General features: G+C 62.2%; 5 protein-coding genes across 5 annotated transcripts; 2 read left to right on the top strand and 3 right to left on the bottom strand.

Moving 5' to 3' along the window:
• Positions 1–39: 39 nt before the first annotated feature.
• Positions 40–4,393, top strand: LOC311220342 (butyrophilin subfamily 3 member A2-like; the record flags this gene model as incomplete). Its single annotated transcript, XM_084303850.1, has 9 exons — positions 40–76; positions 306–581; positions 1,917–2,264; positions 2,747–3,028; positions 3,158–3,262; positions 3,540–3,560; positions 4,100–4,123; positions 4,222–4,242; positions 4,341–4,393. The coding sequence occupies 9 exons, from the start codon at positions 40–42 to the stop codon at positions 4,391–4,393; spliced, it is 1,167 nt and encodes a 388-aa protein (XP_084159976.1).
• A 232-nt stretch (positions 4,394–4,625) lies between these two features.
• LOC311220340 (butyrophilin subfamily 1 member A1-like) lies at positions 4,626–5,754 on the top strand (the record flags this gene model as incomplete). The annotated part of the gene is made up of 2 exons (XM_084303848.1): positions 4,626–4,692; positions 4,870–5,754. 2 exons carry the CDS (start codon positions 4,626–4,628, stop codon positions 5,496–5,498), a joined length of 696 nt encoding a protein of 231 aa, XP_084159974.1. The 3' UTR covers positions 5,499–5,754.
• A 586-nt stretch (positions 5,755–6,340) lies between these two features.
• On the bottom strand, positions 6,341–8,878 carry LOC311220316 (HLA class II histocompatibility antigen, DM beta chain-like). The gene is made up of 6 exons (XM_084303824.1): positions 8,827–8,878; positions 7,789–8,070; positions 6,845–7,129; positions 6,643–6,762; positions 6,531–6,566; positions 6,341–6,448 (listed from the first exon to the last, which is right to left on the bottom strand). Exons 1-6 carry the CDS (start codon positions 8,867–8,869, stop codon positions 6,438–6,440), a joined length of 777 nt encoding a protein of 258 aa, XP_084159950.1. The 5' UTR covers positions 8,870–8,878; the 3' UTR covers positions 6,341–6,437.
• A 125-nt stretch (positions 8,879–9,003) lies between these two features.
• On the bottom strand, positions 9,004–11,506 carry LOC311220339 (HLA class II histocompatibility antigen, DM beta chain-like; the record flags this gene model as incomplete). The annotated part of the gene is made up of 5 exons (XM_084303847.1): positions 9,004–9,068; positions 9,675–9,794; positions 9,878–10,156; positions 10,981–11,419; positions 11,471–11,506. 5 exons carry the CDS (start codon positions 11,504–11,506, stop codon positions 9,004–9,006), a joined length of 939 nt encoding a protein of 312 aa, XP_084159973.1.
• Positions 11,507–11,811: 305 nt separating this feature from the next.
• Positions 11,812–15,222, bottom strand: LOC311220414 (class II histocompatibility antigen, M alpha chain). The gene is made up of 5 exons (XM_084303933.1): positions 15,110–15,222; positions 12,545–12,811; positions 12,158–12,439; positions 11,953–12,078; positions 11,812–11,857 (listed from the first exon to the last, which is right to left on the bottom strand). The coding sequence occupies exons 1-5, from the start codon at positions 15,183–15,185 to the stop codon at positions 11,853–11,855; spliced, it is 756 nt and encodes a 251-aa protein (XP_084160059.1). The 5' UTR covers positions 15,186–15,222; the 3' UTR covers positions 11,812–11,852.
• Between the last annotated feature and the right edge of the window lie 69 nt (positions 15,223–15,291).

Genomic DNA, 15,291 nt, shown 5'->3' with positions numbered 1-15,291 from the left:
GCACCCCAGGGCACGCTTGGCCCTTTGGGGTCCCATGCCATGGCCCCCACACACCCGCTCCTCTTGGTGAGACACCGTAGGAGTGTGTGAGCCTCTGCCCTGTCCCCAGAACACTGCAGAGACACCAGCGGGGCTTGTGGAGCATCTTTATTGTCAGCACCACGACATCGGGTCTGAGATGGGGCCAACCGGGAGCCACTGGTGCCTGGAGGTGTCCGTCTGGGGGTCCTCAGATGCTGCCTGGGGAAGGGGGGGACACACAGGGTCAGAGATGGGGTGATTCGCCCCTCCACGATGGGCCACAGGAACTGACCCCCACCTCTCCCCGGGGGGCTACGAGGCCGGAGGCGTCCGGGTGCTGTGTCGATCGGCTGGCTGGTACCCGCAGCCGCAGCTGCTGTGGAGGGATGCTCGCGGGCAGCACCTGCCCTCGGTCTCCCAGACACATTCCCAGGACCAGGAGGGGCTCTTTGAAATCGAAAGCGCCGTCATCGTGACCGGGAGCGTGGAGGGGCCCTTGTCCTGCGTGGTCAGGAACAACCGCCTCCAGCAGGAGAGGAAATTTTCCCTGCACATCGCAGGTACAAATGGCACAGGCAGGGTGAGGTGATCCTGGCCCCTGCACTTCTCCTGAGCCGGCAGAAGTCTGGGTCTTGCTTTTTCATCCACGGGCATGTAAACACAGCACGTTTCCTGGTGCCTTTCTCAGCTCACAATACTGTCCAGATACAACTCAAATTGAGCTTTGGCCATATGAATTTTCTCCCTACAAAAGCAAACAATACCTCTGTAGTCCTTCCATATTGACTGACCTCACCTCCAGCAAACAGGAACTTTCCTTATCCACCTTAGCTCTAGAAGAAGGTCCCTGCCCATCTGAGCAAACCTTCTGCCACGGCTGCTTTACTGGAGCCGGGAGAGGCACTGGCATTTTGCCTTCAGCACCCTGGGCAAAGGGTGGCAGCTCTGGGCTCGACAGCCAGTTGTGCCCCATTCCCTGCAGCCTCCAATCCTGCTCAGCTCTTCACTGTCATCTCTCCACATTTTCCCATTGCTCACAGTTTGATTCCTCCTTGCACGCGTGGAGATGAACCAGCTTAGCCAGTGGCTTTCCCTGGAGGTCTGGAGAGGCCCCCACTGGGGACAAGCAACTCGTGCTTGCTAAAGGCAGTGGACTGGGCACCCAGCTGCGATGGGATGGTGGTGCCAGCCTGGAAGAGCTCCCCAGACGTTGCCCTAGGGCAGAGCTGTTCCAGGAGGGTTATTGCAGCCAGGAACTGGGCAAAGGTTGGGAAAGTTGGGCGAAGTCTTGTACTTTCTGCAGCTCTGCTGGGTGCTGTGAAGGAAATCTATCTTGGCTTGGAAAAAAACACCTGGGGGGCCATCTGCCCCTGGGGGACCTCTCTCTCAGATGGGGCTCCCCTGGGGCTGGGGCTGCCCCAGTCTCACCAGGCATGCCAGGGGCCTCCTGACTTCCCTCATCACTCTGCTCCTCCTCCAGCTGGGCTCAGGTAGGATCCTGCAGGGCTGCTGGGGGCTCTCCCCCCTGTGCATGCAGACTTGCTGGTGTGGGACAGGGGAGCAACTTTGGGAAAGGGGGGACCTGACCCACAGCTCGCCCGTGCTGGGTTTCACTTTCACTTTGGTTCTTTCACGCAATATGGCGGCTGCCTTAACTGCCCTTTCTGTGTCTCCTTCACCCACCCGAATGCAGCAGAGAGGGCTCCCACTCCCAGCATACCTCCTTTTCCTATACGTCCTCCCTGTGTCTCTCCTCTTTCCCTGGTGTTTTCCCACGATACACAAGGGACGTGGCACGCACCAACTCACGCACAGCTCACCCTTCGATGCTCATTGCCCCTAAATTTACGATGGCAAAATCTCACCTCCTCTCTGTGCCCTTCTCTGTTGCACAGCCCAGCTCAGAGTGCAGGGACCAAGCCACCCTGTCACTGCCACCGTGGGGCAGGATGTCGTGCTGCCCTGCCACTTGTCCCCTCAACGCGATGCTCGCACCTTGGAGGTCAGGTGGATCCGGAATGATTTCTCTGAGACAGTGCACCACTACCGCAATGGAGAGGACCTGTACGGGGAGCAGATGGGGGCATATGCCGTGAGGACAGAGTTGGTCAGAGATGGCCTCTCTGCTGGAAGCCTGGACTTGCGAATCACGGGGCTGAGACCCTCTGATGATGGCCTGTACTTCTGCACTGTGGAAGATGCTGATGCTTATGCCGAAGCTATTGTGGATCTGGAGGTGTCAGGTTAGTGGCTGGGTTGAGGCATTCAAGGGATGGTGCAGGTGTCCCCGGGTTTGTGTGTCCAACCCAGGACCCGGTCCCATCCTCATGGCCATCTACGTGCCCTTTCGAACAGTAGAGTGTGATGAGGCTTCTCCTCTGTCAGTGAGCACTTGTCCACCAAGAAGTACACCTGTGCCCTTGCAGGTTTTTTATTGAGAAAGAGCTGCATGAATGCAATGATTTAATTCAGTCTCAGGAACCCTATTTGAACTCCATCCCCATGCTATTCTGTGGGCAATGGGCACAGGTTGCAGAGCATGTCCTTCAGCTGTGACAACAATAGGTGTGGGTTAGTGGTAAGAGTGGCTCCTTGAAGCGTCCAGTCCCTGAGCCCGTGGGAAAAGGCTGGTCTGTGCTGTGTCTGGCATGGGAGCAGATGGGGTCTTTGCCTTGGAACTCAATCCCTCCCCAAGTCAAGCCCCAGCCACACGCTCTTCCCCCAGCCACAGGCGCTGACCCCCACCTCTCCCTGGGGGGCTACGAGGACGGAGGCGTCCGGGTGCTGTGTCGATCGGCTGGCTGGTACCCGCTGCCGCAGCTGCTGTGGAGGGATGCTCGCGGGCAGCACCTGCCCTCGGTCTCCCAGACACATTCCCAGGACCAGGAGGGGCTCTTTGAAATCAAAGGTGCCGTCATCGTGACCGGGAGAGTGGAGGGGCCCTTGTCCTGTGTGGTCAGGAACAACCGCCTCCAGCAGGAGAGGAAATTTTCCCTGCACATCGCAGGTACAAATGGCACAGCCAGGGTGAGGTGTTCCTGGCCCCTGCACTTCTCCTGACCCCAGGAGAATTCTGGGTATTGCTTTTCTAACTCCAGCCATGTAAACACAGCCCTTTTCTGGTGCCTTTTCTCAGCTCCCTTCTTCCACAATGCCCAGCCCTGGAAGGTGGCTCTGGCTCTGGTCCTCGTGCTTTTGGCTGTGTCCATTGGCCTTGGTGTTTATCTCTTTCGAAAGCAAGGTAAGCTGGCAGCACAGGAATGGAGCGCAGGGAGGTGTTCTGCAGGGACCCCCCTGAGTGTGGAGCGGGGCTGAGCCCTGGCCCAGGGAGGTGCATAGGAGGAGGAAGTGAATGTTCTCTTGGGGATCCCAAAGGCCTTTGGATCGTCTTGGGTGGGAGGCCAGGGAGCATGGCTGCAGCGTGGGGCTGGTGGCAAGGCGCAGCCCCCCTGCACATGTTCCCACCCAGCAACCAAGCTGCTCTGCTCACCACCTCTTCCTCCGCCTTTGCTTTTCAGCGGCACAGAGCCGAGAGCTGGGTGAGTCCTTGCAATCCCTGCCCCCAGCCCCTGGGGAAGTGGTGTCCCTGTGGGAGGGAATGGGCCTGGTCTGGGTGGGCTCTGGGGGCTTGTGTGCTGGTGGCTCGGGGGTGCTGGAGGAGCAGCTGGAGCCTGGTGTGGGAGTGGGGAGGGCTGGGGCTGGGGCTGCCCTGGGCACGGGACACGGCCGGGATGGCTGAAAGGAATGGGGATCAAGGTGGGGACAGGGAGCGAGCTGCAGGGCTGTCCCACTCTGCACTGACGCTTCTGGGACAGGGACATCCTCCACCCGTCCCCATTCACTTCCTCTTGTGTTCTGGTGGCACAGTGCAGAGAGCTGCACAAGTGTCTGTCCTTAATGCTACAAGTCCTGCAAAATGCTGGGACTCGGTCCTTGTTAGTCTGGTTCCTGCAAGTCTGGGAGCAAGGTGGTCTGTAGCCCTGCATGAGAGCAAAAAAATTGGGGGTCTAGCCATGGAAGCAATAATTGGGTATAAGTCTCTCCACTCTGACCATTCATTCCTTTTGCTTTTCTATAGCAACGAAAAAGGATGCAAAGCTGGGTAAGTCTCCTTCCCCAAAGAGAAGGCTTTTGGTATCCTTCCATGGGCATACTCCCCTCTGACTATACATTGCTTTTGTTTTTCTTTTTCTTTTCCAGGGAAACAAGCTGCAGAGATAGGTGAGTGTCCATCCCTGAACTGGAAGAATTTGCAGTGTAGACAGTGGATGAGAAGTTTTTCCCTCTGATCATGCATTCCTTATGCTTTTCTTTTCCAGAGGAAAAAGATGCAAGACTGAGTGAGTCGCTCTTCCCCCCCACACACAACTGAAGGAATTTGGGGTCTTTGGTTTGTAGCAGTCATTGATGCAAAGCAGACTCCTCTCATCGATGCATTGCTTTTCTCTTTTGTTTGTAGATGAACAAGCTGCAGAGCTGGGTAAGTCTCCTGGTGTTCAGACCCAAGGGCAACACCAAGGCAATGTGCAGGGGAGGGTGGGCAGCTGGGACAGAGCAGCCCAGGGCTGGCCCCTCACCCTGCCCACACCCACTGGGCACCAGCCATGGGCTGTGACCAGCTCTCCCCTCTCCTTCCAGCATGGAGAAGGTCTCTCCTGCCTCATAATAGAGGTAAGTGAGCACTGGGTGGCTCTCTGCGGTGCTTCTCTTGCCCTTGCTGGGGCATGTTCAGGAGCCAAGAGGTGCCCCATCTCCTGCCCCGTGGGGCAGCTCCTGGCCCCGAGCTGGGGAAAGCCTGCCCAGGGCTGAGCTCTGCCCCTGATGGCCTGGCTCCTTCTGTCCCTGCAGTGAAGGTGACCCTGGATCCACACACGGCTCATCCCCAGCTTGTTGTGTCTCAGGACAAGAGCAGTGTGAGACGGGAAAGTAAACGGCAGCAGGTTCCTGACACACCAGAGAGATTTGACAATCGCTTCTGCTTGCTGGGCCGTGAGGAGTTCAGAGAGGGGAGGCACTGCTGGTTGGTGGAGGTGGAGGGAGAGCGGCTAAAGAATTCAGGGTGGGCTGTGGGGGTGGCCAGGGCATCTCTGGAGAGGAAGAAGTGGATCAACATGAGCCCCAGAGAAGGCATTTGGGCAGTGCAGTACTTTGAGGGGCTGCTCATGTCTCTCACATCTCCTCGCACCCCCTTGTCCCTGTCCCCTGTCCCCACAAGGATCTGGGTCTGTCTGGACTGTACCCAGCAGCAGGTGTCTTTTATCAACGCTGACAATGGGGTCGAGATCTTCACTTTCACAGCAGCCTCCTTCAATGGGGAGAGCATCCGACCCTGGTTCCTGTTGTGGACACAGGGAATTCAGCTGTGCCTGAGGGACAGCACCCCCCAGACCCCGTCCCCAGCCCTGGGGGGCTCCTGCCCTTCTCCAGACACTCCTGCATCACCTCTCCTTCATCCTGCAGGAGCAGCACAGGAATGAGGGGCAGTGGGACCAGGGGCTATCCTGTGTTCCTCCCTGCTGCTGGAGGAGGGCTGGGATGCTGCAAGCAGGGGCCAGACCCCTTGCAGCCCCTGGGCTCTGCCCTGCACGCGGCTCCTGTGCTGGGGCACAAGCCCTGCTGGCACCCACGGCTCTCACCCTGCCTCTGAGCCCCAGCGGGCAGCACAGGGGTTGCAGCAGCTCTCCACGCTCCTCTCCCTTCTGCTTGCACTGCTTGCAGACCCCAGGGCAAGGGATGTGGTCACCGTGTGCTGCTGGCCATTGCAGGCTACCTTTGCCTCCTAGCTTGGGGTTGATCCTTGTTCTGTGCCTGGTGCTGAGCATGAGCAGCCTGTGGGGGCTCTGTGTTCCCTCCTCTGGAGCACATCAAGGCCCAGTAGCAGCAGGACTGTGTCAAATAAAGTTTTGCACAGGAAGATGGAGTCTGGCAGTGGCATTTCCTGGGTGCTTTGTGTCCTGAGGCCTTGCTGCCTGGGAAGGCGTCTTGCAGCACACCGTCTCCTCACACGCCTTGCCCTGCAGAGCCTTCGCCGTCCTTGTAGCCCTCCCTTGGAGGCTCTCGCACAGTTTCACGCCCTTCATCTGCTGCGGTGCCCACAGCTGCACGCAGTGCTCGAGGCGAGGCCGCAGCAGGCCGAGCAGAGCGGGACGATCCCTTCCCTCGGCCGGCCAGCAGTGCCGTGCCTGAGGCACCCCAGGGCACGCTTGGCCGTTTGGGGTCCCATGCCATGGCCCCCACACACCCGCTCCTCTTGGTGAGACACCGTAGGAGTGTGTGAGCCTCTGCCCTGTCCCCAGAACACTGCAGAGACACCAGTGGGGCTTGTGGAGCATCTTTATTGTCAGCACCACGGCATCGGGTCTGAGATGGGGCCAACCGGGAGCCGCCGCTGCCAGGAGGTGTCTGTCTGGGGGTCCTCAGATGCTGCCTGGGGAAGGGGGGGGGACAAAGGGCGAGAGATGGGGTGATTTGTGCCTCGCCGATGTGGATGGGGATGGGGACACCGTTACCTGCAGGGTAGTTGTCTCCAGGGAGGGGAGTGTAACCTGCGGGGGGGAGAAGAGGAGTGAGCAGAGTCCTTGTCACCCTTGACCACGGCCCCGGCTCTCCCCGGCCACTCACCCGGGGCGGGAGGCCTGGCCTTGTAGCGGTAGACACCGGCGAGAAATAAGCCAAGTCCCAGCACCATCAGCACGGTGGCCACCGCCACCAGTATCGTCACCTCCGGCATCAGTCCGGGACCTGTGGGGACACGGCCACGTGAGTGGCAGCAAGGAGCCAAGACCGCCGGCCTCCGGGTGCGGTCCTGCGCCTCTCCACTCACTCCAGTCCTCCAGGAGAGGCTCCTGCAGGCTGACGTGCTGCACCGAGCACGTGTAGGTGTCGCCTGCCACCGGGGCCACCAGCAGGGACACCTGTGTCTTGTAGCTCCAGTCGCCGTTGGGGATGGCGGAGATGGGGTTGTAGTCGTCGGGCTCCACGATGTCCCCGTTGTGCAGCCAGATGACGGTCACCTCAGGGGGGTAGAAGCCCCAGATGTGGCAGCTGAGGCGGACGGGCACACGGGCGTTCCCTGTCTCCGCGGGGATGATGCGGACTTGGGGCTGCGCTGGAGCAGGGATGGGGATGGGGTCAGTGGTGGATGAGCCCCTTTTCCCTGCCCTGTGCAATGTCCCCACGCAATGCTGTGCAATGCTCCTGTGCAATGCTCCCGTGCAAAGCTCCACGCAACTTCCCCATGCCACTTCCCCATGCAACACCCTGTGCAAGCTCTAGGCATTGTCCCTTGCAATGTCTCGTGTGACATCCCCATGCGATGCCCTGTGCAACGCCCCTGTGCCACACCCTGCAAGAGGCATTGCTCTGTGCAACATCCCCTTGCAAAGGGCAATGCAATGCGCTGTGCAGTGCTGCGTGCAACATCCCCCTGTGACGTCCTCACGCAGTGTGCTCTGCAACAGCCCCGTGCAATTCCCAATGCAACATCTCCTTGCAACATGCTCTACAACACCCCTGTGCAACAATCCTATGCAACATGCTCTGCAAAACCCCTGTGCAATGCCCCCATGCAACAAGCCCATGCAAAAACTCCATGCAACAAGCTCTGCACCACCTCCATGCAATGCCCTTTGCAACACTCCTCTGCTATCCTCCATGCAACACCCCCACGCAACACGCTCTGCAACAGTCCTGCGTAACACCCCAGGCAACATTCTCCTGCAATGCCTCCACACCGCGGCCCCACGCCGAGCCCCCCCAGGGGCTCACTGCGCCTCAGCGCCGTCCAGTCCCAGTAGCGCAGGGCCAGGTCCCTGCAGGCCTGGCGCCGAGCCTCGATGCGCTGCACCCAGGCGCTGCCGTTGTTGAGCTGGGCGGCGAGTTGCACGGCTTGCCGCTGCAGCAGCCCCCAGTTGCAGGCGACGAAGCGCTGGGTGTCGGGGTCGTAGCACACCAGCGGGTTCTTGTTGAAGGAGAGGGTGAAGTCGAAGCCCATCACGGAGCCGTTGGCCGCCAGCGGGCAGGAGCTGGCCATTTGCATCAGGAACGCGCCTGCGGGGGGGGGGGTGGGGGGGCAGGAATGTCATCTCTGTGCCTCCAACCACCTCCGTGCAAAGCAGAGCCCCCCCCAGATCCCCAGGGTCCCGTAGAGCAGAGCCCCTCCAATGCCCCCCCCATGGGGTCTCATGGAGCAGAGCCCCCCAAACCATCGCCAGGGTCCCACAGAGCAGAGCCCCCCCTCAAAGCATCTCCCGGTCCCGTACAGCAGAGCCCCCCACAGAGTCCCATAGAGCAGAGCCCCCCCCCCCCAAACCTCCCCCAGGGTCCCCCAGGTCAAAGCCCCTCGCAAACAACCCCACAGTTCCATAGAGCAGACCTCCCCTCAACCCCCCCCCCAAAGTCCCACAGTGCAGAACCCCCCCAAATTATCCCCATGGCCCCATAGAGCAGAGCCCCCCCCAAACTAACCACAGGGTCCCACCATGCTGAGCCCCCCAAGACTGTCCCCGGGGGTCCCATAGAGCAGTGCCGCCCCCCCAAAACTTATCCCTAGGGTCCCATGATGCTGAGCACCCCCAAAACACCCCCACGGCCCCATAAAGCAGCCCCCCCCTAAAAAAAACCCTCCTCCCACGGCCCCATAGAGCAGAGCCCCCCCAAACTACCCCCAGGGTCCCACGATGCTGAGCCCCCCCAGCCCATCCCCGCGGATCCCATAGAGCAGCCCCACCCCAAAACCATCCCGGGGGGGTCCCCAAGGGTCGCCCACCCCCACCCCATCCCGGGGTGTCCCCCCCCCGTCCCCACCTGCCCCCCGCGCTCCTAGGGCCAGGCCGAGCAGCACCAGCATCGTGGGGGCGTCCGGCAGCGCTCTGCGCCCCCCCCCCCCCCCCCAAACTTCCACGCACCCCCACGCCGCGTGTCCCGTGGGAGGGGGGTGGGGGGGCCACGGGCAACCAATGAGAGCCCTAAGCTCTGCTCACGTCACCGGTTGCCGGAGCAGAACGGCTCGGAGCCGCCGTCGGGGGGGACATAGTGCGGTGACACCGCTGTCACCGTCCCGCGTGGGCGCACCCCGTGGGTTCACGGCTGATTGCAACCCCCCCACACCGAGGGACGCCCCCCGCCCTCTGCTTCAACCCCTTGCTGGGAACTTCGCGCGTCCAAACTGGGAGCACTGGGAGCTCCCCGCCGAGCGGGGGTCGCGAACGCCGGCGGGGTCCCCACTTGGTTTATTTGGGGTGGGAGGGTGGGAGGGGGGGGGAGAGCACCCCCGGCACCTCGCTCACCCAAAATTGGGGGATCCCAGGCTTGGTCCGTGAGGAGGGGGGGAACCCACGAGACCCCAAATTGGAGGGGAGGGGGTCCCACTCAGAGCTTGCTCTCAGCCTGGCCCCACTCGGCCGGGGGGGGACCCGGGTGGGGACCGGGACTGGGACCAGGACCAGGACCAGGAGCAGGAGCAGGACCAGGAGCAGGAGTAGGACCAGGACCAGGACCAGGAGTAGGATGAGGAGCAGGACCAGGAGTAGGATGAGGAGCAGGACCAGGAGCAGGATCAGCACCGAGCGGACCTAAGAAGACGAATAAGGAAGGATGCCCCGAGCCAGCGCGTCCCCAACCCCATATCCCACCCCCTCCACCCCATCCCTCACCCTCTGCCCGAGGCTGGCGGCAGTAGATGAAGACGCCGGCGGCCAGGACCACCAACCCCACGGCCAGAACGGTGCCTGCCACCGCCACCATCACCGTCATCTCCCGGGACAATCCAGGACCTGCAAGGGGGGACGAGAGCGGGCGCGCTGAGCCGCCGGGGACCCCGGCGCGCCCCAGCCGCGTCCCCAACCCCGGGGCTCACTCCAGCTCTCCCGAAGGGGCTGCTCCAGGCTGGCGTGCTGCACCGAGCACGTGTAGGTGTCCCCAGTCTTGGCGGTGGTCCTCAGGGCCACCTGGGTCTGGTAGGTCCAGTCGCCGGCTGGCAGGACCTTGGCGGTGTCCCCCGAGGCCACCACGTCGCCGCCGTGCAGCCACTGGACGCTCACCTCGGGGGGGTAGAAGCCCCACACGTGGCAGGTGAGGAGGACGGCGTCAGGGACGTTGGTGAGGGGCGTGGGGACGACGCGGAGCTGGGGGGGTGCTGGAGCAAGGAGGGGACAAGTCAGGGACGGGGGACGGTCCCCTTCCCACCCCGCGGGGTAGCCGGTGCGATGGCTCCATGCAATGGTCCCTGTGACACCCCCGTGCAATCCCTCAGCCAATTCCAGGCACAATGTCCCCACGCGACGTCCCCGCGTGTCCCCACGCAACGCGGTTGTGCCTTACCCCATGCAACGTCCCCTTGCAGCGCCCACGCAACGTCCCTCTGGGATTTCCCTGGGCAATGTTCCCCCGGGCACGTTCCCTACAACCCCCCGTGCGACTTCCCCGTGCAATATCCCATCCAATTCCCCGTGCCGTGTCCCATACAACGCCCAGTGCAATGTCCCCGTGCAACGTCCCTGTGTGGCTCCCACCCAACTTCCCCGTGCAGCGTCCCGTACCATGCCCTGCGCAGTGTGCCCGTGCAATCAGCTCGTGCAATCTCCCAGTCAACCCCGTGTTCAATGTCCCTCGTGCAATGTCCTCTACAATGTCCCATAAAACGTCCCCGTACAACACCCCTGTGGAATCTCCTGATGTCCCCGTGCAATGTCACCGTGCAATTTCCCCAAGCAATGTTGCTGTGCAATGTCCCCGTGCAACACCCCTGTGCCATCTCCCACTCCGTGTCCCCGTGCAATGTCCCCGTGCAACTTTCCCGTGCAACGTCCCCGTGCAACGTCCCCGTGCAACATCCCCGTGCATTCCCTGTGCAATTTCCCCGTGCAACTTCCCCGTGCAGCGTCCCCGTGCAATCCCCTCGATTCCCTGCACGACAACCACGTGCTGCACCCCATACGCCATCGCCCCGCGTCACCCCACCCCGTGCAACGTCCCCATGCAACACCCCGCCCTGTGCAATGTCCCCGTGCACCGTGCCCCGGGGCTCACTCCTCCGCTGCGCCGTCTGAGCCCAGTAGTGCGGGGCCAGGTCGCTGCAAGCCTGGCGCCGAGCCTCAGCGCGCTGCAGCCAGGTGCTGTTGTTGAGGACGATGGCCAGGACGGTGGCGACGTTGTGCAGCAGCCCCCAGTGGCACGGGTAGAAGAAGCGAGCGCCGGGCTCGTAGCACACCAGCGGCTGCTTGTTGAAGGCCAGGGTGAAGTCGAAGCCCTGCTCCGAGCCGTTGGCCGCCAGCGAGCAGGAGCTGGCCACGTGCATCACGAAAGCACCTGCCCCGGGGACGGACACGCGGACACCCGGGTGGGCATGGACCCCAGGGCGGGGGTCTGCAGCCTCCTCCCCACCCTTGCACCCCGCGTCCTACCTGCGCCCCGGCAGCTCAGCGCCAGCCCCAGCACCCCCAGCGCCCACATCCCTGGAGGTGGCGTCGGGGTTCTGAGCCTTCATCCCACCCCGCACCACCCGCTGCGCGCCTTCCTCCTCCTCTTTCTCCTTCTCTTCCTCCTCCTCCTCCCTGTTTTCTTCTTTCCCGGGGTCCAACGTCATCACTATGGGTGGTGCAAGGGCGATGGACTGTGCCCAGGGTTGGGCCAGCACCCTTGGGTGCAGGAGGAGCGGGGTGACACGGGTGGCACCACCCTGAGGGCACGGAAACGCACGGCGCAACCCCGCTACGAGCCAGCGGAGAAGCCACCCCCCAGCACCACCAGGACACGAAACCCCCACGAGGCTGCAAACGAAGGGGTTTAATTGCACCGTGCCGCCGGCTCGGCTCCGTCCCCACGCCGAGCGCTCAACCTGGAAGAGGGGGGGTGGGATATCAATGAGCAAGGGGGGGGGGACGTGTCACCTCGGTCACTGTCCCCCCCCACTGTCTGTCTGTCCCCACGTACCGTGGCGGTGTCGACGGGTGGCCACCAGCAGCGCCAGCCCCACCAGTGCCAGCAGGATGCCCAGCGCCATGGCAGCGCCGCACAGCGCCGTGGCCAGCACGTCGGAGGGGACGGGGTCCTGCGGCACTGCGGGGACACAGCGGGCGCCATCAGAGCCGGCCCCAAAAGCGGGCCCCCCACCCCAAAAAGCGACCCCCCCACTCACCCCAGTAGGTGAGCACGGAGGTGTTGTCCCGCTCGCGGGTGACAATGCAGGAGTAGACGTCCCCCGCCCGGGGCGTCACCTCCAGGTAGGAGAAGCGCACGAAGCCCAGGTCCCCGACGGGGGTGTAGGTGGTGTCGGTGACGCCGTCGGTGACGGGGACGCCGTCCCGCTGCCAGCCGACGGTGACGGCGGGGGGGAAGATGTTACCCACCATGCAGACCAGCGTGTTGGGCCGGCCGAGCTCCAGCGGGCGCTTCAGGAAGACGTTGGCCACCGGGATGCCTGCGGCAAGAGGGGTGGCACCGATAGGGGTGGCACCGGCAAGGGTGGCACCGGTAGGGGTGGCACCACCAGCAGGGGTGGCAGGAGGGGACAGGGGACACCTACCCTTGGCTTCAGCCATGGGAATATACTTCGAAGTGTAGGCGGTGAGGATCTCGAGCACGTCCTGGCACAGCGTGGTGTCGTGGGCGAGCTCCGACGGCGGCTCGGTGGCCTCGGGCCACGCGGGGAAGTCGGGCAGGCGCGGCTGCCAGCGCGACATGGGGGCGTCGAACCAGAAGAGCTGCTCCTCGTCGAAGGTCACCGCCAGCCCCAGCGAGGGCATGTCGGGCTGGCAGAAGAGCACCTCGGCCAGGCTGTGCACCGGCGGCTCTGCGGGGCGGGTGCAGGGTCAGTGGCACGCGTGCAGCAGGCGCACGCGGTGCATGCACGCACGTACTGCACGCGGCCACGTGTGTAGTATGCATGCACGGCGTGCTGTGCATTTGCACACGCTGTGCGTGAGCATTTGCACACACCGTGCATGCACAAGCATTTGCACACACCACGTATGCACATTTGCACACACCACGCATGCACATTTGCATGCACCGTGCATGCACGTGCATTTGCACACACTGTGCATGTGCATTTGCACGCACCATGCATGCACATGCATTTGCACACACCATGTATGGACATTTGCACACACTGTGCATGTGCACTTGCACACCCTGTGCATGACATTTGCACACACCATCCATGTGCATTTGCACCCTGCATGCACGTGCATTTGCAAACGCCATGCATGCACATTTGCACACACTGTGTATGCACGTGCATTTGCACACACCATGCATGCACGCACACTGTGCACTGCGTGGACATCCACTTTGCACATGCACACGCTATGCAAAGGTTCCCAGTCTGCTTATGTGCTCCTTGCACGTGCACGCTGCGTGTGCACGTGCTCACACGTCGCGTGAGCACAGACACCCTGCGCACACGCATCCGTCTGCTTGTCCACACGCGCTGCATGCACACGTGCTGTGCAGGGATACACACGCAGAGTGTGCATGCACACACGTGCCCTGCTTGGACGCACCCACGCTATGCGTGGGCACGCTGCATGCATGCACTGGCCTTGCACACATGCTGTGTTCACACCCACCATGCACGCACACTCTGCATATGCTCACCATGCATGAAAACATGCAGCAACACACACACTGCTGCTGCTTATGCAAGGGGCCACCCCATGGCCCTGTGCATAACCCCCCCTTGCACCCTACCCACAGCACTTTGCCCTGCTATGCGTACACTCCTGCTCACACTCAAGTGTGCACAAATGCACAGACAAACCCATGCATGGCTCTGTGTGCTAGCACAGAGCCCCTTGCACTAGCATACAGCCTGTCCTGCACACACCCCATGCATTAAGGGGCATACGGCTCCGTGCAAAGTCCCTTGCACTAATGCACAGCCCCCTCTTGCACACTGCACACAGCCCCTTGCAATAGTGTGCAGTCCCCCCTTGCATGCTGCACACAGCCCCTTGCACTACTGTACACAGCCCCTTGCACTAGTGCATGGCCCCCCTTGCACTACTGCACAGACACCACTTGCACGCTGCATAGCCCCTTTCACTACTGGACGTAGCCCCTTGCACTAGCACACAGCCCCTTGCACTATTGCATAGCCACACTTTGCACACTGTGCACAGCCCCTCGCACTTACACGCAGTCCCTTGCACACTGCATAGCCACCCCTTGCACTACAACACGCAGCCCCTTGCACACTACATAGCCACACTTTGCACTACTGCACGACCACCCTTTGCATACTGTGCACAGCCCCTTGCACTTACACAACCCCTTGCACACTGCATAGCCACCCCTTGCACTACAACACGCAGCCCCTTGCACACTACATAGCCACACTTTGCACTACTGCATGGCCACCCCTTGCACTACTGCACACAATCCCTTGCACACTGCACAGCCACTTGCACTAGCACACAGCCCCTTGCACACTACATAGCCACCCCTTGCACTACAACACGCAGACCCTTGCACCACTGCACAGAGCCCCTTGCACACTGCACAGCCCCTTCCACTTACTCACAACCCCTTGCACACTACATAGCCACCCCTTGCACTACAACACGCAGCCCCTCGCACTACTGCATGGCCACCCCTTGCACTACTGCACATAACCCCTTGCACGCTGCACAGCCCCTTGCACTAGCACACAGCCCCTTGCACTACTGCATGGCCACCCTTTGCACTACTGCACAGCCACTTGCACTACCACAGAGCCCCTTGCACACCGCACAGCCCCTTGCACTAGCACACAACCCCTTGCACTAGCACACAACCCCTTGCACACTGCATAGCCACCCCTTGCACTACAACACACAGCCCCTACACAGCACTACAGCACGGCCACCCCTCCACCCACCCCCCCAACCCCTTGCACTACTACCCCCACCCCCTCACACCCCTTGCACCCCTTCCTCCCACTCCCCCCAGTTCACAACCGCGCGACGCCCCCCTCCCCGCCCCCAAAACCCCCCAAAAAACCCCCAAAATCCCCCAAAAAACCCCAAACTCCCCCCCGGGGACCACGCACACCCCTTGTACACCCCCCCACACACCCCCTCCTCCCGTCCCCAACACGACCCCGTCCTACCGGGGGTGGCGGCGGTGACCAGGGCCACCCCGAGCAGGGCGCCCAGCAGCGCCCCGCGCCCACCCGCAGCCCCCATCCCGCCGCTGTCTCCCCGCCGCCGGCTCCGCCAATGGCCGCGCCCCGCGCCCCCCCGCGTCATCGGTTGCTAGGGAGAAGTCGCCGGCGGGGAGCCCCGGTGCTGT

This window comes from Netta rufina (assembly GCF_964035555.1).
Source record: "Netta rufina genome assembly, chromosome: 31".
NCBI classification, from domain to species: domain Eukaryota; kingdom Metazoa; phylum Chordata; class Aves; order Anseriformes; family Anatidae; genus Netta; species Netta rufina.
The sequence above is the reverse complement of the archived record's forward strand: the minus strand, read 5'-3'. Positions and strand labels throughout refer to the sequence as shown.

Coding starts and splice junctions, on each gene's coding strand:
- LOC311220316 (XM_084303824.1), bottom strand. CDS start 8,869: ATGCTGGTGCTGCTCGGCCTGGCCCTAGGAGCGCGGGGGGCAG. Junction 8,071..8,826: donor CCTAGGAGCGCGGGGGGCAG/GTGGGGACGGGG, acceptor CCCCCCCCGCAG/GCGCGTTCCTGATGCAAATG. Junction 6,763..6,844: donor GCCTCTCCTGGAGGACTGGA/GTGAGTGGAGAG, acceptor GTGTCCCCACAG/GTCCCGGACTGATGCCGGAG.
- LOC311220414 (XM_084303933.1), bottom strand. CDS start 15,185: ATGGGGGCTGCGGGTGGGCGCGGGGCGCTGCTGGGCGCCCTGCTCGGG. Junction 12,812..15,109: donor GGTCACCGCCGCCACCCCCG/GTAGGACGGGGT, acceptor CCCGCCCCGCAG/AGCCGCCGGTGCACAGCCTG. Junction 12,440..12,544: donor TCCCATGGCTGAAGCCAAGG/GTAGGTGTCCCC, acceptor CTCTTGCCGCAG/GCATCCCGGTGGCCAACGTC.